General features: G+C 44.5%; 1 protein-coding gene across 1 annotated transcript; it reads right to left on the bottom strand.

Moving 5' to 3' along the window:
• Positions 1-3098: 3098 nt before the first annotated feature.
• PLP1 (proteolipid protein 1) lies at positions 3099-16776 on the bottom strand. Its single transcript, XM_004388907.1, has 7 exons — positions 16643-16776; positions 7991-8177; positions 6951-7212; positions 5734-5902; positions 5185-5258; positions 4316-4381; positions 3099-3170 (listed from the first exon to the last, which is right to left on the bottom strand). The coding sequence occupies exons 1-7, from the start codon at positions 16644-16646 to the stop codon at positions 3099-3101; spliced, it is 834 nt and encodes a 277-aa protein (XP_004388964.1). The 5' UTR covers positions 16647-16776.
• Positions 16777-20444: the final 3668 nt, after the last annotated feature.

Raw genomic sequence — 20444 nt, 5'->3', positions numbered from 1 at the left:
TGCCAGCTGCAACAGGACGAGGAAGCTACAGCTAATTTTAAGTCAGCTTTCTTTAGGCTGGTCATTAGAGTGCTGCCCAAGAGTGCCAAATTCTAGCTTAGGGTTGTGACAGGGATTTAATGCTATGTCCCAGGTGTACTAGTGGGCTGGCCATACAGGGCAGTGGGTGTCTGTGTCTCTGATTGATTTTAATTCTGCCCTGCCATAGCCTGTTTAAATTTATATTGCCGCATCACTGCTCTGGAGCTCTCGTGGCGCAGTGGCTCAGGCTGCTAACCAAAAGGTTGGCAGTTTAAATCTACCAGCCACTCCTTGGAAACCCTATGGGGCAGTTCTACTCTGTCCTATAGGGTCGTTATGAGTTGAAAACTCGACGGCAACGGGTTTGGTTTTTTTTTTTGGTTTATCACTGCTCTGCTCTGCTCTTACATTAAGTCTCTCATTCAGTATTTTCCAGATAAAACTAAGTATTATTCATGTATGATGCACTAAGGGTTCATTATTAGAATATCCAAACAGTTCAACCGTAAGGTAACAATAACCCAATCCTAAACACACCAGGGGCTGGGGCACCATTATTATATTGAAGAAGTAACCATATTTGACCCAGAATTAGCAGAACACCCTGGAACCCAACTTCTAAGGGAAAACAAACCTTAAAACAGTCAATGAATTGATGTCAAAAGACCTCAATTCTAGTCCAAGTTCATACACGTACTTATTGGGTTTCTTTGAATAATTTATTTCTATTTCTTAGTGTTTCCAGCTGTAAAATAGAAGTGATCTATTTACCTACTCTTTATTTTGGAAAATTGTTGTGTGAATAACTTCAACGATGGGGAAAATAAAGAAGCTCTTTGAATAAGGCACAATAAAAGGTACAATCATTAGAGTTTCTATTGTAGCGTCAAAGGAGCCCTGGTGGCACAGTGGTTAAGGGCTTGGCTGCTAATCAAAAGGTCAGTGCTTCAAACCCACGAGACGCTCCTCGGGAGAAAGATGTGGCAGTCTGCTTCCGTAAAGATTATAGCCTTGAAAACCCTACAGGGCAGTTCTACTCTGTCCCATACATAGGGTTGCTATGAGTCAGATTCGACTGGGCAGCAATGGGTTTGGTTTTTATTTTTTTGGTTATTGTGGGGGTCAAAGAGAACAATTCACTCAAAGGACACAATGTTTGATTGAGAACATTCTTAATTTTATTTTCTTTAATTTTATAAAATACATTTTGTAAGATAAGTTTCTAAAAGTTTATATTTACGGGTGTTAAAATTGAAATTCTATATCAGAAATGAAGGAAACACTTTCAGTTTATTAACTCTCTTTGTGTGTGTATATGTGTGTATGTATGTATGTGAGGTTTTCAGGGAAGGGTTGGTTATTCGTTATGTTATTAAATCAAAACAAAACACAAGGCATGGATTACTTCACTTTCCTCGATCTTGATTGGTTTCTTACAGAATCTTTTCCCTCTTCTCCCTCTATGCAGTTTGGAAGCTTATCATGTATACTAGTCTGAAAAAAACTACTAAGTGTCTTTTTGTAAAGATCTTACATCTCCTTAAACATTGCTGAAACCACTTTGGGCAGGGTGGGGGGGGGAACAAAACAACTTTTTATAACAAAAGAGCTACATTCATACCTTTAAAGCCTTTCCTTAAATAAAGACTAAGCAGACTTTTTTAAACCCAAAATTAACGGAAACAGGAAGAGAAGACTGAAATCTGGGAGCTATTCAGGTTTCAAACTCTTTCTGCCTATCTTTTTCTGTGGAAGCTTACCAACTGTGAATAGCTGACGGCTAAATCAAATCATCTCCCACTAGCTAGAATGATGGAATAGGTTATTCAAACTGTGGTTCACCAAATCCATTTCTGTAGAAGGAAGAATAATTTGTAGAAAATCCCAAAAGATACATAGAACTAGCCAATTCTAAATATCCTTCGTGATGCTTAATGTCTAATTTTCATTTGCTAAAGAATCATAATCAAGGAATAATTCTCCAGACCTTTCTGGTACAACTCCAAACTTGTTACAAGTGACAAATTGGGAAACGTGAAATGTGCACCATTCTGAAACAAATCAAGATCTGCAAATCACCTACTATGACAGAATTGACAATACCTCCATAAAAAGAGCACCATTGTGAAGATATAACAGAGGCTAGAATACACAACTAATTAACAGAAAGAAATGACACACTATCCAAAGAGTTATCTATCCTGTGTCTACCAGACAGCCTTCTTAGGTTATGCTGTTAGCCACCAGCAACTGCTAGTTTCTCTCTATTCTCAGCTCCTTGGAAACCAAAAGGTTGTCATGGTAGCTGTTATAAAGGAAAAGGGAGTGAGAAGATGCTGATAACACCCTGTTTCTTCCCTAACAAGGTGTAAGGCCAGGTGCCCCCTTTGTCTACACAGATACTAGGCTCTCTTATGCTGTAAGTAGGGTTGGCTGAGTTAGGGCTTAAATACTCCATCACCATAGGGGTCAGTGCTCTCTTTCTGTGGGTGAAAGATCCTTGCTTTGACCCCTTTCTCCCAGCTGCAATAGGCAGATTTGGGCACATGCTCTTAGTGTTTTGCCGCCATTCTTTTTTCTTCTATCTTCGGTGGCAATAGGGAGACAGAAGTGAGTTCTTTGTTTTGTACACCGAGGAGAATATATTTGGCCCCTATAGATGGCAAGGGGACCAAGTGATTTCCTTCTCTCTACCTGAGCATCTTTCTTTTCACTTAGTTTTCCATCAGCGGAAGTGCCCTGTGAGAAGAAAGCACTTCCTGATCCTCGGGAGATGCTTGAAAATTCAATTAAAGCCTCCATTTCTTCATGACTTGCAGTTGGGGAGTCATCTTCTTAGGCATTTCCCATTTCCAGCAGGAACCGGCTGTGAAGCAAAATGACTAAAAGAGGTACGTAAGAGGGGAGAGTCCACAGAGAGACATTAGTCACCGCAAGACTCTCCTTTCTTGTTACACTCGTCAAGTAAGAAGAGGGCCAGTCAGTGGCAAAGGCAAAGAGTTAAGACGGGAGATGCAGCATTGTAGGCTGTGTGGTTAGAGCCTCGCTGTTAGAGAAAGGGAGGTTTCTACAGGAGATCAGAACTTGGTGCCTCGGCCCATGAGTTTGAGGACGGCAAAGTTGTAAGTGGCAGCAATCATGAAGGTGAGCTGTAGGGAACAGAAGAGAGAATATGAGTGAGAGTCGAAAAAGGATGCTCTGCCTCCTCAAATCATTTTGGAAGCAAGGAAGGATAGCTATAAAATCATACCCAAATAAAGGAAAAATGAGTGCTCTGCAAAGAGTAGCACTTCCTGGGCTTTCTCCCCATACGCTTGACTAGAAGTCCTCTCTGAGACATTGCCTTCCCATTGCTCAGGCCCAGAGAATCAACTCAACAAGGACCTATTCCATACATTGCTCAGTCTAGCACTGAGTTTTCCTTAGGGAACTGAACAATACATGGGCGCTGCCATCATCATGTCCATAGGTCTGAGTGACCTGGAGTCACTGGGTACTTGTTGTTGACACACAGCCACACCGTACAGCACAGCCCTCTTCTGCTTAATGCATCAATTTATTTTACAAGGTGAGAAGCAACACAGTTCTGTATAAAAGCCCCAGCAGTAAGGACTAGGAGTTCTTCGAGCCTAGCCTTGTCCTGTCATTGGCTTATTGAATGATTTCAGATACGCTGCTTCACCTTTCAGTACCTTAGGTTTTTAATCTGCACAGTGAGTGCACTACACTGACACTGTGTTGTAACATCATCAGTAGGATCCGGGACTTATGATTGCATTATAGGTAATAACAATTCTAATAATGCTGCGAAGTCCTTCCGGTATTTTCATGAGAGTAACTAAGTCCCTTGGAGAGGGTCCAAGATAGACCCATATTTACAATGTATCGCATTCCAAGTTATAGCAAATCATGTTTAGTGCTGTTTCAGTGTTCCTGTCTGATTTGACCAGGATGTGTTCAGAATTAACTGTAATTTATGACTGCAAAGCACTTGGCAATATTACATGCTCTGTAAATGCTAAATATTCTGATTCATGACTATGAATCTATCTCCTCTTTCCTCACACCATTTTTTTCCTTGTTCCTATCTAATTGCTGCAGTTTTTCCGCCGTTACAACTCAAAACCCACAGAGAAGCACACAGTTTCTACCCTTTTTGCTGTCTCCCCAAAATAGCTTCTCTCTAGCATTCCAAGGTTGGAAGGAATCTATCTATCTTCTTGCCTTTCAGCATAGCTGCACCCAAGCTATCTCAGGGCCGCTTATTTGCCAAGGTCATTCAAAGACAACTCACCAGGGAAACCAGTGTGGCTGCAGCCCCCACAAATGCAGCAATGAACAGGTGGAAGGTCATTTGGAACTGCAAGAAAATGCAATAGGGAAAACTGTCGCAACAGCAAAGATATACTCTGCTATAAATCATGAATGCAGCTTTCTAAATGTGTTGATATCTTTCCTGTGTGTTAACTCTGCATCTCTAACTAATCTGTTACTTCTCTGAGTATATGTCTACCATTCCTCCAGGTACATCATAGCATCAACGCAGAACACTCGTAAAATAGTGTAGTCCTCCCGAATAATCAACTACTTCCTTACAGTCTTGCCCAGGGTCCCATTTTTAAAGTCAACATTTTGCTTTCAAGAAATAGTTTACTACCTTCCTCCCCAGGATTTACTTTTATCCCCTGACCTCATTTGTGTATAACATCTGTTTTTAAGACAGAATTTTCCCTTTTCAAGCGTATTTTTTAAAAAAATCTCTTGTTACAGATTAAGCAACTCCAAACTGGAAAGTATTTTGTAAAACCTAAGAATGTCTCTGTGTACAGCCCACTTTCTTGATAAGGTTTTTAACTAAAAGAATGAAATTTTTCGTTTGGGGAATTTTTCTATTAAACTCTATCTTTGCCTAAGGCAACCAATTTCTTTTTTAAGTGGGGAAGTTTTGGAAGGGAAGTCTTTCTATGCAGCTTTAGGAAAAGTAGATATTTTACTATCTTTGTTCATTGGCTCAAGCATAGTCAGCCAATATTTTGTAGAAGACAATCTGGTAACTCAAAACCCGGCAAAGAGTAACTGTAGTCTTTAAAACTGAAGGTCATAGGTAGGAATTTGTATGGTACTAACCATTCTATTGTAAAATAACTTAAATAGCCCACTCACCTCAGCTGTTTTGCAGATGGACAGAAGGTTGGAGCCACACACCTTTCCAGGGAAAGCATTCCATGGGAGAACACCTAAGCAAGATACACAAATTCACCAGGGCAGCCTTGATGGAGTCCTGGGGCTACATGGAGACTTTCCCCCAGAGCCCTTCTTCCATCTCTAATCATGTTGGTTGAAAAGTTGGATCCTACCAATAATCAGGATCCTATTCTCTAAAGGAGATTTACGAAAATGAGGAAGTATTATTGGAAAGTTGTAAAATCTTGTATTTGTTATTAAAATGTGCTGTTTCTGGGTTGCGAACAGCAGTCAATTAGAGTAGATCAGTTATTCAGCCAAGAAAACTCCCGCCACTTCCAACAAGTTCCCTTACCAGGGAAGAAACCTCTCCAGTTTCAGTGGAGAAGGATCAACAAACTAAGACCCAGGCACCTCTAGTCTTATTTTTTCTCTATAACCACCACGCTCTTAACCCTACGAAAAGAACCAAATCTATAACGCTTCCATAGGGCATGGGGGAGCCAAGGCACCCATTCCCTAACTCACCATACATTCTGGCATCAGCACAGAGACTGCCTATGCTGGCAGAAGTCTTGCTGGGGGAGGCAATAGACTGGCAGGTAGTCCAGGTGTTGAAGTAAATGTACACAGGCACAGCAGAGCAGGCAAACACCAGGAGCCACACAATGGTCAGGGCATAGGTGATGCCCACAAACTAAAACGATTGACATTGGTGGTTAGAGATCAGCATCAGCCCGCAGATGTTGAAACACAAATTGGGAGATCCTGGAGTGGCATGTGCCAGACATGAAACCAGATTCCAGGGATCTCCACCAACTAAAATTAATGAACAGGGCAACTCTGCCAAGTGTCATTGGCAGTATCTACTAGAGCATTGGCCCCAAGTGTGACAGAGGGTGGGGGGAGTGGGTGGGGGTTGGAGTGAGATGGATCCCTGGGTTAGAGAGGCTGCAGGGAATTTTCTGGGCAGATAAGGTGTAAAGAAAACAAAACAGATCTTGAAGAAAGTCGTGCCATTTCATGCCTTAGGCTGAGCTTAGAAAATGTTCCTTGTCATAGGACTTTTGGTGCGTAGTCATTGAACAAAGCCAATTGGAGATTTAAACTTCAGATCCAAAGACCTTTCTAAGCCAACTGCTGGCCACAAAATAAAAGACATCACCACAACCTACACATGTTCAGCCCCCAAAGGATCTGTAACTCTAGACATTGAAAAACAATGTGCCTTGCTAGAAGCATGACTAGCCCTTGGGTGAAATTAAATATGCAGATTTCCTCTAGTTCCCTCTGGGACCGCCAACAGTGTATGATCCCAGAATACTGTGAATTTCACCTTGGAGTCAATTATTTAATTTATATTAAATCAGGTCAGATACCTAAATCTCAGTCCCATAGGTAGCATTTTAGACCCTTGTACAGTCAGGTCCACTCTTGTGGTCCTTGCTAGAAGGAGAGTAACAGGATACCAACAGATGGCTTAGAAATGGTCTGACTGTGCATAGCATACCACAAAACTCTTTTCATTTTCAGATGGAATTTTCTAGGGAAACTTTGATAGGTGAGGCTAAGCCGGCTGGGCACCACGTTCTTCCTGACCCTCTCGTTTGGCTGTAACCATCACTTCCTCACTCAAAAGCCAGGCCCCTAGAGAGGACCCAGCCTTGGGTGAGAGTTAGGCCACAGACTCACGCCCATTCATCCCCCACCCCTTGTTATTGCCACAAAATCCTGAGGATGATCACCTTGTCGGGATGTCCTAGCCATTTTCCCAAACAATGACACACCCGCTCCAAAGAATGAGCTTGATGTTGGCCTCTGGAACCCCTCCCCTTCTGGCCCCCTGTTACCGTTGCGCTCAAGCCCTTGCCGCAGATGGTAGTCTTGTAGTCGCCAAAGATCTGCCTGACTGCACCGGTGGTGTAGAAGCCCTCAGCCAGCAGGAGGGCCCCATAAAGGAAGAAGAAAGAGGCAGTTCCATAGATGACATACTGGAAGGCATGGATCCTGCATCGACAGAGAGACACAAAAAAGACCAGAGAATCTTATTAATTTAGGATCCAGTTTCCTTTTCTGCATAAGTGAGGTACACACCTGAGTGAACACCTTAATAAGGCTAGGGATTCTTTAGAAGAATATCTAGGGTTCCTTCCACCATACTTTCACCTTATCTGTACTAAAGTAAAGGAAGACAGGGAGCGTGTGGCCAGCAGCACATGATCCTCCATCCATATCTTGCTTACTCTGTGACCTGAAGAACCAGGGTCCTACTCTCCTTACCTGACTCTTCAGAGATGCTACCTCAGAGGTGAGAGGAGAGAGGAGGTAGACAAGAAGGAAGAGGGCCCAGGGAGCAGGAGTATAACTTGCCCTAGGAACAGGAGAGACTTAGTACTGGGCCTGAGAAGGCTCAAGCAGTGACAAATCAAGAGCAGCAATCCCACTCTGTCCAGTCATTGTGCCTCCCTGAATTCTCCGTATCTACCATTGTGGAGGCTCCAATTCAATCAATATTAACCACACCTAGCACAGGTTAGACGCAAACATGTGTGAGAAAACAAGCAGGCGGTCGGGAGTGGGCTGGCAAGCAGGCAGAGTCCCCCTTTCTGAATCTGGCACTTCCTCTTCATTTAGGGAGTCAGATGTGGCAAAGTTGGGAAGATTCTGAATCCTGTCTGGCTCTACATCAATCTCCTAGTAGACACTAAGATACTGATGAGTTCTGTATCTCCAGGAAGGAGAGAGGGAAGAAGAGGCGGGTTTGTGTGGGAGGACAGGTACTTACACATTGATGAGATACTCATAATCCTGGTAATTTTTGGAGAAGTAGGTCTCAATTAGCTTTTCTGTGCCAGTGAGTGCTTCATGTCCACAGCCACAGAACAGTGCCACTCCAAAGAAACACAATCCAGTGGCCACCAGGGAAGCAAAGGGGGCCCCTACCAGACATCTTGCACAGCACTCTAACAAGCCTAGAAAAGAAGGAGGGCAAACAGTCAGGGAGGTACAATAGGTAGCTCATGCCACTCTGCTGTACCAGTCAGCTGCTGTGCTCATAAGCATGGGTAGAGTGCTTACCCCAGGGTCTAAACTCAGGCGAGTCTAGATGGTTAGGCTTTCTGAATCTGGGATTGACCCAGAATCCTTACCATATTCCATTCTTGAAGATAAATCCTTACTTTAATTCCCAGAATTTGTTGTTTATAATTCAGTAATTCAAGTAGCAAGTTAGAGAGATTATCCAATCAGTCCCTCCTTTCCTATCCCTCTGCTTTGTTTGCTTGCTTGCTTGCTCAGTTTGTTTGTTTTGGTCATTCAGCAACTACTTGTGGAGTACTTACTATGTGCCTAGCATTGTGCTAGATGTTATGTGGGATATGAAGACGTAAAAGACATAGACTCTGCTATATGAGAGTTTTTCTGTTTACTGGGGAAGAATTAGCTATGTAGCCTTAATATTTTCAACTAACATTTCCAGGCAGCCAAGGAAGTGGTTACAGAAGGTAAAATGCATTTGGAGCTCCAGAAAGGGATGAGTGTAGGCTAGAGACGTTGGTATTGTCAGACAGGATCTGAGTCTTGAGGGGCATTCCAGGTGAGGAAAACTTTGGAAATTATGTCCTTCTGAATATTCCCGAACATTTTGTGTATTTTCTCAAGGAATGCTAGATTCTTCTGAGTCTAGAAATGTGGAGAGTGGTGCAAAGAGAAGAGAGCACTGGCAGAGGGCAGGAGACGCTAATGGGAAAGATTACTATTATTCACGATAATCAAAATGCAGGCTTAATGATTTTTTGGACACTTTGCATGGCTGCTTTGTCCCCCTATTTTGTAGCTCAGCCAATATCCCCACCCTCAGTCTCACACTGAGGTTCTGTCAAAAGAGGTACAAAGAGACTTTATACAAAGTCGGCAAAGCATGAAACGTCTTTCTGGCATGAGGAAAACACACCAGGGCCTGGGAACACAGGTGTCTTAAATTGCTAAGATCTTTGAGAACCCCAAATCTGGTACCCAAGGCTCCATGCCAGTGTTGCTGAGAAACAGGAAAGGGACATACAAAGTCACAGGCTCTGAAAGCAGCTCTGCCCCACATACTAGCCCTTATACTCTAAAGTGTCACATGGAATGAAACTTAGCAAATGTCAAGTAGATGACTGACTAGATGGGAAAAAGGATGGCTCCCTCCTGCCTCTTAGACAGATCCCTAGAAGGTGGAAGGAACGAAAATGTTAAGCTCTTTATATATATGTATGTATGTATGTATGTATGTATGTATGTATACTCTGTCTTATAGGGTCACTATGAGTTGGAATTGACGGCAACGGGTTTGGTTTGGTTTATATGCATAGTATACACACACACACATATATATATAATCAGTAAATAGAGCCCTGGTAGCATAGTGGTTAAGAGCTCGGCTGCTAACCAAAAAGTCAGCAGTTCGAATCCACCAGCTGCTCCTTGGAAACCCTATGGGCCAGTTCTACTCTGTCCTATAGGGTCACTATGAGTCGGAATTGACTCGTCGGCAACTGGTTTGGTTTACGGGTTTTTAATCTGTAAATGTGCTGGGGATCTGCAACCTTGGAATAAGCATGTTGTGACTCCTTGTAAAGTCCTTTGCCTGACCCTGTTAATTCTAGAACAGTTTCTTTTTAGCCCTGAGTACATGAGCACCTGGAGCCCTGGTGGCACAGTGGTTAAGAGCTCGGCTGTTAATTAAAAGGTTGGCAGTTCGAATCTACCAGCCAGTCCTTGGAAACCCTATGGGGCAGTTCTACTCTGTCCTGTAGGGTCGCTATAAGTAGGAATTGACTCAGCAGCAAGGGGTTTGCTTTTAGTTTTTTGACATGCACACCTGGTGACTTGCATGACTGAATTGTATCAATGTGAACAGTTTTGAGGACAAAATTATCTCTATCACGGGAAAGCTGAGGTAGAGGCATTTGGCTCTGTTCCCAGAGTCATAAAATGCGTGAGTCCTATTATCCACCGTCCCCCATAATGACAGCCCTTCCCTGGACCTCAAGAAGTCTTTTCTTTGAAGATGCTTATATGTCACACCAGAGATGAGGTGCAGAAGCCCAAGTGAAGCAAAGAAAGTAGCTAACATTTACAGCAGCACTGAATACCTTTCTTCTTCCAAGAATTGAAGCACTGCTGTCAGAAAACTTGGCCTCTATGGGAAGTAATCCATTTGTTGCTGTGCTGCTGTAAGTGGAGGCTGAGTTCACTCAGCATGAACTTTGCAAGAGACTCTCATCAGAGCTGGCCCATAATGTGTGTGTGTGTGTGTGTGTGTGTGTGTGTGTGTGTGTGTGTATGCACATGCGTGTTCATGCTCACAAATATGCATGTACACATATGTGTATACCAGAGAGAAAAACACAATGACTGAAACTGATTTTTGCTCTCAGCAAACGATTTCAGAAATTGATCTTCCTCTTTCTTAACAGGTTAAGATACTAGATACATCCTGTTAGTCAAGAAAAGGCGCTTGGAAGTAAACAGTGATGCCATTTTCCTTCTCTGCCTATACAACTCCTCCCCACCCCTAAACTCTTACACTCTTCTTGTAAAGAAGGGCTCCGAAGCCTGCGGGTGGGGAGAGGGGAAGGTCAGTGACCCCACTGTTCCCTCTCTCTGGAGCACAGGGTCAGGACTTGGACACAGCCCTCCATAGCTCTCCCAGACAAAGGAGCCTTGTTTTCCCTTGAGGTCTCAGGAGCCTCATTGGTATTCTGCAGGGGCCCGCAGGCCTGGGGGTGGGGAGGGGGTCAGACCCAGGGAACAATGGCAGGACTGTTTGTTTAGCCCAGGGTAAGGACAGTCATCCACCCCAGCAAGTGGCCCTTCTGGACCCACTCACTCACCCCAGCTTTTTCACCCTGGGAAGGGTTAAAGAGTGGTACAGGTGTGATCAGGATGGAGCAACCTGAACTCTAGTGAACGAAACACAGAATTACACCGTAAGCTTTAGCTGACGCCCCTTCCAGGGTTGTAAAGATAAAAAATATATATCTTTAGTATATTTGATCCCTCGATCATCATCCAAATAACCAAAGAATATCATATATAGTGTTCTCACTGGGTAATAAAGGGCTAGGCTTGGCAGCAACTCTTGAGTCACCAACTGATACTCTTTCTTCTTACATTCATTTTTCCTCTATTTTCCTAGAGCCAAATGACTTAGCACTCCCTTTCCTGCTCCACTGTCACTCAAAGCAAGGGACAAGAAGGAAACAGGCTTTAATGAATCTCTAATATGGAGTCTGAAATAAATGGCCTTAAATAAATCTATCACTCTTGAGCTACAAACAATCTAAGCATCAGATGTCCATCTCTGTCACAATTGAAATGAAATGTTTGCTCTGACGGCATTTAAGTTCAGCACAAGTGAGAAATCTCAGTCAGTCTGTCCAAGCAGAAATCAAATTTTGGATTCCAACTGAGGAAAACTCAGAACATGCAAGAAAATATCTGTTCATCAAAGTAGTTGACAATCAAAGCATTCTGAGTAAGGTCCACTGGGTTCACTGTGACTTTCCACAGCCCAAGAAATGTCCTTGTGCTGTGTGAACAATAGCCTAAAGCCACAGGCTCTCCATTTCAGAACCCCTCATGGTTGAAAGCGTGTTTAATTCAGGAAGCCTGTGAGGGATTCTAGAAGAGAACTTACTTGACTCTCTCAAAAGATAGTCTCACATTCCCAGGCTAAGTAGAGACTGCACCATGGTAGAGTTGACACAAAAGAATTATATAGTAATAATATTTCCCAGTGCAACTCAATTGGGTTAAATTGCCTGACTTTGATGGTCATAGAGAAGGATAATGACCCTCCCCAGTGTTTTCGTTTCTCTTTATGTGGATTCAGTCCGAGTATTTAGCACCTTAGCAGTAACCTAGACACTATGGAAAACAGAAGGGAATTATAAGGGCTACTCTCTCTAGAGAACTTGCAATCTTGCTGGGGAGAACACACGTGCCTGTGAATCAAGACCAAAACTACCCATACTCAAGTGTTAAAATGGATCTATTCAAGTCCTGTGGGCAAAAAGTAAGGAAAGGGGAACTATTAGTTCAGTGTTGACTGGATATATTTCCAAACTCCCCAAACAAGCCTAATTGTGTGGCTTTTATCCAGATCCATGTCCATCCAAGGGACTGTGGTGATTCTGAAGCTGTCTCTTTAAGCAGGAACCAAGAGCTCCCAAGCCCTCCCTTCTTTCCCATGCCCTAGGCACGCCTAAAGGACCAGCTCCATGATGGAAATTCAGTGTGAATCTGGGAGCTCATCAAAGGAAGGAAAGGAAGGGCTTTCATAGAAAAGGATGGCAGAAAGAGACCAATTGTGCCCTGTACAATTCCCAGCCTGTCCCTTGAATCCAGCTGACAAAGGGAGAGATAGAAGAACCCTACACAATAGAGCTAAACAACAGGCAGGCTCATTGAGTGAGAAACTGGCCCCATCTCCCTAAGTCTCTAATCTGCACTACAGTCTTACCCTCCTCCCAGAACCCACCCCTTAACCTCACCCCATGAACAGAGGCCTTCTTGATCAGGGCCTATAGCAGTTGACAGGGCCAAGATGCTAGAGCAGCCGTGACTGGTACTGGGGATGGATGGGGATCAGTGGGTGGGTTCTAGAAGTAAAATAACAATCATCAGGAGGTACCAGAGACAAAGACTTTTGCTTCTGGCTTTATCCTGGTCAGAGAAAGCCCTGCCTATGATCTTGCCTTTCCTCCATGATATCAACACATACCACATTCAAGTACTAAAAAGGGGCTGTGCAGTCACTGGGTCCTGGGAATCCAAGCCCTGCTGCATAGTCAAGTCATGTGGACAGGGTTAAATAAAGATGAAACTCAGCCTCGTTTTTGGACAGGTAGTACTATTACTATGGCAATGGCATTGGGCCACCTTGTTTCCTATGCTCCCTACTCCTCCTCAAGACACACACGCATATGTGTGCATATGCACACACACATGTGGATGCCAGTTTATGTTCAAACTACATATTTGGGAGGCAGAGTTAGGAGCTTGATTGTTGAAACCGAGCCCTGACACATGGTCTCCACCTTGCCCACTTATGGGTGGATGAAAGAGAAATACTTAGCACTGAACTAAGAGACAACAGTTGTCATACTTTATGGCTTAGGTCAATCTCCCAGTGATTCTTCTGCTTTCCTTGGTTGCAGTGTGAAGCTGATCTGGGAAGCTTTGTTCTTTCCTTTGGGATGTCACTGGCTGCTCTCCAGAGACCTGCCTGGCAGACAGCTCAGAGGCCAGCACACAGCTGAGAGATGGCCCTTAGGACCATTTTGCAATAGCCAATGAGGGATTAAACCATCAGTGTTTGCTGAGCTTTTGACGTAAGTTTGGCACTGGGTGGATCTGGCAGTGGGAAAGGAAGGGAAAGCTGCTCTTCTCATCTGCCCCAGCTGATACGACCCGTCCCAATCATGTCAGTGCCCTCACATGATCTTCTCTGCACCTGAAGTTCTTGGACAGGGAGGACATTTCCACTGTTGCTTTCTTTCAAGACCAAGAGCTAAACCACAGAGATGGATTTTAGGACTTGAAGATGATGCATAAAAAGGCAACGGGAGAAAAAGATGCCACTGTCTGGGGCTCTGCCTTGATGGGTTTGGAGACTATATTTCCCCTCCTGCCTATCTCCCAAGGGTTTCTTGAGTCTTGGTACTACTCAAATAGCTCCAAGAGACCAGTTTTACTGTGAGGCTGTTGAGTAAGCTTCTTGTTTCCTAGCCTACAGCCAGGAGGAAAACACCCCAAAGCAGAGCAGGCTTTTCAATCTGCTTGGTTCTCCAAGAGCTCCTCTGGCTCCGCAGGGCCAAGGTGAAGGAAGAGTCGAGGGAGAGGGAGGCTGCACGTCATCATTTTAGTCAGTGACTCTAGGATGAGTAAGTGAAAGTGCTGGTTTGGATCTGGTTTCCTTTTAGCTCCTGGCATTCTTGCAATCTTGGTGGGATTCAGTTAGTCCCCAGTCATTTTGTAAAACTGGGCCCCTACTCTACCTCCACACTCTTTGCCTGGGTTACATCCACTTACTCTGAGCCAGCCAAAACTATACTGCTCAGCAAACAGCACCTTTGGAGGGAAGTATCATAGTCTGGTTACCAGGGTAACAGCCACTGTTGTCAGACAACAGGCTTGCAGGAGCCAATGTTTTGCTGTTCAGTAATGGCATTGTGTTACTGAGCAGAGAAAAATCAGCCACTGCTCTTTGGCTCTTTTCCGATCCCATTGTTATCACAAAGACTTGTTTGGAACACCCCCCTCCCAAATTAGGACAAAGCATAATGAACCATCATTTCCCCATAAACCTTTTGTGCAGATACTACTGAATTCAGTGCTCCTCTTCATTCCAATCCTAAGGGATTCTACATGGTTGAGGTTGTGAGCTCCCTGTTCCTGGAGGTGATTAAGCAGAGGCTGTATGAACATTTAATTGGCTGTTGTACAAGGCAATCCTGCACAGACAGTTGGCTCAGACAACTTCTAAAATTTCTTCCAATCCCAGATTCCATGATAAAATCTGTTTACTGTAATTGTTAAACAACAACACATTTCACCTCAGAAGTAGTAGCAGTTCAATACCTTGTCAGAGATGGTCTATAATTCACTAACTATTTGAGATACCTGTTACTGAATAACTGAACACTCAGTAGCTACTCCATCATGTGTACCTGGCCCACGTATTGCCTACTCCCAGGATCTGGGATTCGATCCATGTCCTAAATGGTGCCCCCATCCATGACCATCATCCAGCCTCCGTAACAGGAAACTGTCCCTATGGTCTCCTTATTTGTTCCTGCCTCTGCCTTAGGGCTTTCATCCCCTGAGGAATTAATATTCAACATCCTTCTTTACCTCTCCTTTGTTGTTAATTCACAACCGACCCAATCAGCTGCCCTGACATTAGATAGGGTTCCTGATGTTAGCCAGGGCAGGAACTGAGTTCCTGCAGTGTTCACCTCTCACCCAGCCACACTTAACTGGCGCAATGATTGTTACCCAAGCACACAAAGTGCACATAAAGAAAACTCAAACCACCCTGGAAAGAGGAAAAATCAGCCTGTACATGAGCTGATTGTACAATAATTGGTTTTATCATAATTTACAGTTCTTACAGTGCTTGACCAATTTCAAAGAACTCCCACATCATTTTTGATTCTCACAACCCTGAAAATAGACAGACCAGTTATTTTTATCCCCATTTTCCAGATGATAAAATGGTTATTCACAGTGACCTACCCAAGGTCACACAGTTCATAAATGGTAGGTCTGGGATTCGAACCTGGTTGTTTTGACTCCTTGTCCAGTGCTCTGCCCTCTTAACTATCCTACCCAAATACTTGTTTCAAAGAGCTCTCTAAGTGTTTTAGGATAAAACAACCTAAGGCTGACACCAGCTCCATACAATTGAAAACCTTCTCTCCACGGTTATTGTTGGAGTCTACTGGGTACTACATTTGATGGTGAATACATGGGGCAATTGAATCTCATTTCATTTAGGATAACTCAAGCTGCTACCCTTGTTTTGCCAAATATGAGAAGGGTCAACATGTCTCTGTGGCATCCCGTACAGACAAAGACCCTTGGGCTCTGAGAAGACACTACCAGAGACCAGAACCTCATAGCTTCTTTCTTTGTTCATAGAACCTGGAGAAGCCTTCAGTACTCAACCAACTCAGCAAGAGACCTAAGGTCCCAGCAGCCTCCCTGTCACAAGCGGAGATTCAGAGCCTGAGCCATGCCCTCAGGAAGGCTAAGTCTGTGATATGTGCTATCAGTTGTTACCCATACATACACATACACACGTACACCCCTACACATATCTGTTACCCATGGTGAAGCCATTGAAGACTTTATTTAAATTTCCTGAATCTGAGATTGGCCTTCTCAGCCATGACCAAGACTGAGTCCAGCTTGCCTGGTTCCTCAGCTTCCTACTGATGCCAAACAGGGTCCAAGTTTTGTATCAAGCAAGCAGTTATTTCGTACACCTGAGGGCTAGCCAACACTCAGTTGCCTACAGCAGAACCAGGGGTACCAGCTGACCCAGCCATAAACAGGGCCTTAGACAGGCAAAAAGAGAAGGTAGAGTGAAGTGAGGGGGTAAGAGGACCCATGATCACATCCATCCCGCTGGACACTCTCTCCTGGGATCTGTGGGACTCTCTATGTGCTGCTGGAATTCTTTAGCAAGAAAGCATCATTCTCAATTCTTTGGCAAGAAAGCATCATTCCCAGTTAATCTAGTTGCGTGCTAAGGAATTAAAAAGAAAACAAGTGCCAAAACACAACTCATTTAAACCATTGTAAACCATGAACCCCAAAGTTGGAAATTATCTTGAGAATTCCTATGCCTGCTTGAAACTTCCAAGCTAAAGTTTTTGAAACTCACCCATGTCTTTGGGACTCTGACTCCAATTGTAGCCGGCTGGCTAGTCTGCTTTGCAGCTGATTTTGTTTGTTCAGCTGGAAGGATCCTGGTCTCTCCAGTCTCCTTCTTCGGTCCTTTACTTTTTCTCTCTGAGTATCTTTGTCCTCTTCTCCTGCAATGAAAAGGGCTTTCTGATTGACAGCCAACCCCCTTAAAGAGACAGGCCCGCTTTCCTCCTCCTCTCCTCCTCCCCTTCTCCCCTTGTCCCCACCTTCTCAGGGATACTCCCTTTTCTAAGGGCTCCATCTTCTCTTTCTGCCTTTCACTGCCAATTGTTTCATTTTCTTTCTTTTTTTTTTTTTTTTAAATTTTTTCCTAAGGCTTGCCTGTGTGGAATTTCACTTTGCTGCAGAGACATCTGGAAATGCGGATTGGATTGGGGGTGGAAATAAAAAGAAGAGATTCTGGAAGCCTCCAACTAATCCTAGGGTCTATTTGGTGTGGATGTGGCAGCACAAGAGTTAGAAGCCATGGAAGGGGTAGCACTGACCAAGGGTTTAGGGTCAAAAAACTAGATGCTGTCTCCCAGAGTCCTTCCAACTCTGCCCCAACCCCACCCCTCACTCCTAGCTGCCCGGCCTTATCCACCTTCCCCCCCGCTTTTCTTCCTGGCAAATAAACATCCCCTCCCCCCACCCAGCTCTAGAAATATAGAAGAAAACTTCCTCTTTTAAAATACTTTCCTTCAAGTCCTTCTTGGTTTCACCTGTAGAAGGACAAAATGTAAGCTATTGATTCCAAGAACAGATTGTGACCAAGCAGGGGGAGGCTAGAATCATAGTAATTGTATAGATAGGGTAATAGAAACCAGAGAGGGGACAAGCCCTGTGCTTGTTCACAGAATGAGCTAAAGAGAAAACCAAAGTTGAGGATGTGGTTGGTTTCCAAAGAGGATAATCGACTTTGAGACAGGTCAAGAACACAATCTGGGATTCAAGTAGTCAATACCCGATCCTGAGAACGTAGTGTCTTCATCAGAGAGCTTAGGCATGGCTGGCAAGAGGCAAAGGGTGGGTTGGGGGTAAAGCAGCAAGTGGTAGAGAAAGTGGAGAGAAGGAGAAAGGAAATACAGTCCTTGCCTCAGAGAAAGAAACACAAAGAAAAAAATGGCCAGATGGCCAAAAACAGGGCATAATATATGAAACTTGTCGTACCAATAATAGTCATTTCTAAAGACTATGAAGGTTGTTGGAGGTATTTGAGTGCCCAGTGCTAGGTGGGATTAGCTTGGGAAGGCTTTCTAGAAGAGGTGAATCTTAACCGGTGTCTATCTGAGATCTTTGTTGATGTTCTCTCTCCCTTCAGGAGCTTCAAGGGAGGCACAGTTCTCTTGACGTTGAGGCCAGCAACCTCCCATGGATGGCCTATAAGGAAACTGGTTGGCATATAACTCGAGGGTTACCTCTTAGAAGATTCCAGGGAAGGAAGGTATGGTCTCCCAAAATTTTTCCTGGGGCTTTGCCTTGGGGTAAGAGAGGAGAGGAGGGAGGTGCTGAGCAGAGCCTAGAATCTTCCTGTGCGTGGAAGAGAGGCAAGATTGTGTCTTATAGTTTTCTCTTCAGACCATGGCTTCAGGCATGTTTCTGGCTTGGGCTGTTCTGTGAGCAGGGCCAGATTACCCAATAAGCAAGGTACGCACGGGCCCAATCGTGCCTTCCCACCAACCCACGGTGCACAATTTCACCTGTCCCCCACCACGTCAAAGATGTGGTGAAACCCATGTGAAATTGCTCACCACAGATTAGCAAGTAAATATAATTAATCTGTGAGTACCTTGCTCAGTGCAAGCCGGTGCATACCGTGCTTACTGGTTAATCTGCCCTGGCTGTTAGGAAATGAGTGAATCTTCTGAAGATGTCTCTGGGGGTCCACCATGATCCTGAATTCTGAATTCTTTGAGACATTCCCAGAGTTCTAGAACTCTAGTTCATTTACTCTTATACCAGCCCCCAGGAGAAAGGATCCTTGTAAGTGCAGATAAGTGTAGCAGTAGCTTTCCAGAGCAGCCCAGTACCCTAAGTCAAATGACCGACAGTAGAGGCTCCCAGGAACCCTGCCCTCCCCAGTACCGCATTCCAGCCATAGACTCTGCCTGTTGTGGAAACTAAATTATAGGATTGTGCCAACAGTTAGCTTCTGGACGATTGTTGTCAGAATGGCCCTGGAGGAGGGGGACGACCAAGAGCAAGAGTCACCAGATTTGGCCCATAGCTCACCAGAAGGCAAAAGAAGCTGAGTCCAAACTTTGGGAGTTCTGATTTAGGGGATGAAAGAGATGGTTCTTTAAAGCTGAAATAGATGAGACAGCTCTGCACACAGGGGAACTGGCCCAAGCTGAGGCCTCTCACAAATCTTCCTCTGGATCCACAGCAGCAGCCCTGGGGACTGCTAGGCTACTCAAGAAAAGATATGTTCCCAATAAAATCACGGATCCCGATTTATCAACCACATTCTCCCAACACACATTTCCCTTCTCCTTTCCTCCATCTCTATTGCCTTATTCTTCATTTTGTCTTCTCTGTAAATCTCAATCTCTGTGTCTCTGTCTCTCCACCTTTGTCTCTGTGTGTCTGTCTCTCTCTCTGTTTCTATTTCTCCACATTCCTTGATTGAGCATGTCTTCCTGTCTTCACCCTGTTCTTATGGTTAAAACAGCCGAGTGCTTTAACCATAGCACCACCAGGGCTCCTTCTGAGAAGTACAGAGGGTTGGAAACCCAGGGCTTGGAAAGGGGCTTGGCCAGGTAATTGTGCCATGCTCACTGTCCCCAGTGCTTTAAGATTTCCAACTCCCCAGGATCTAGTGTGTCGAAGTCACTTTGTACTTCCTGACACTCCGCCTCAGCACCCACTCACAACTTCTCTCCTTAGCCCCTCCTATAGCCTTCATATGGTTTCTTTCCAGGTCCCCAGCTGCCTTTTCTACCCACCAATTCCCACCAATTTCTGTGATTCTGCTTCCATTGGGCCTGCTGGGTGCCCTTGGCAAAATCTTCCCCAGACTCCAGCTGGGCTCCTGGCAGTGCCCAGGGATTCCTCAAGAGGGCACTGCCAGTCTTCTTGGTGGCAGCCAACTGCCTGCATTGGGTGCCTGTGGGAACAATGCAGGATTGTAAGAAACTAGTAAACAGTTTGCTTCATGCAATTCTGATGGGACCTCAGAGGATCTGGGCCCCCTGGATCACAGCTTAGTTTGGTTGTCCGTCTTTTTTGCAAATAACTCCAAAACACTTGGCCATCACCTCCACTTTTTGCTCTGTAATCCCACAGCACCAGATTCTTGAAGGCTACTGGGCAAGTGGATTCTCTTTGCTCCATTGTGTAGACTCAACTCTGAAACTCAGGGAAGTCCAGTGGAAACTAATTAAGGATCCAAGTGCCCAATCTGGTGGCCCACTCCTCCATATCTACATAAAGGGGAACAGAAAAGCCAGAGTACCAGTGAGAGCCTGGGTCACCGACTAGCATTTGGGCTTCTAGTCCTGAGGCTTTGCTTTTCCTTCCCAAGATAATGTCCTCCCGGAGCAACTTTGGGAAGGCAGGTGGCTTTTTCCTACAGCTTTTCAAGCCCTGACATAGAAGGTTAACTGGATAGCTGGCAGTATATTATATCCTGTGTTTGGGGCCAGAACTTTCCACAACCAACTTCATGCTGATTGGCTTGGCCATGTGTTTCTGGCCAAGAGAACTGAGAGCTGAGGGCCACAAATGCCAGATACATTGATCTGTAATAAGGTGGAGGAAAGTGGAGGGTGCCCTTCTGC

This window comes from Trichechus manatus, unplaced genomic scaffold (assembly GCF_000243295.1).
Source record: "Trichechus manatus latirostris isolate Lorelei unplaced genomic scaffold, TriManLat1.0 scaffold00221, whole genome shotgun sequence".
NCBI lineage: Eukaryota > Metazoa > Chordata > Mammalia > Sirenia > Trichechidae > Trichechus > Trichechus manatus.
This window is presented reverse-complemented; position numbering and strand designations above follow the sequence as displayed.

Bases quoted from the DNA above. Each gene is read 5' to 3' on its own strand.
- PLP1 (XM_004388907.1), bottom strand. The intron at 5,259-5,733 runs GTGAGTTAGGGA...TATCTTGCTTAG, and splicing joins TGCTGATGCCAGAATGTATG to GTGTTCTCCCATGGAATGCT. The intron at 4,382-5,184 runs GTGAGTGGGCTA...ATTTTCTTGCAG, and splicing joins CCATCTGCAAAACAGCTGAG to TTCCAAATGACCTTCCACCT.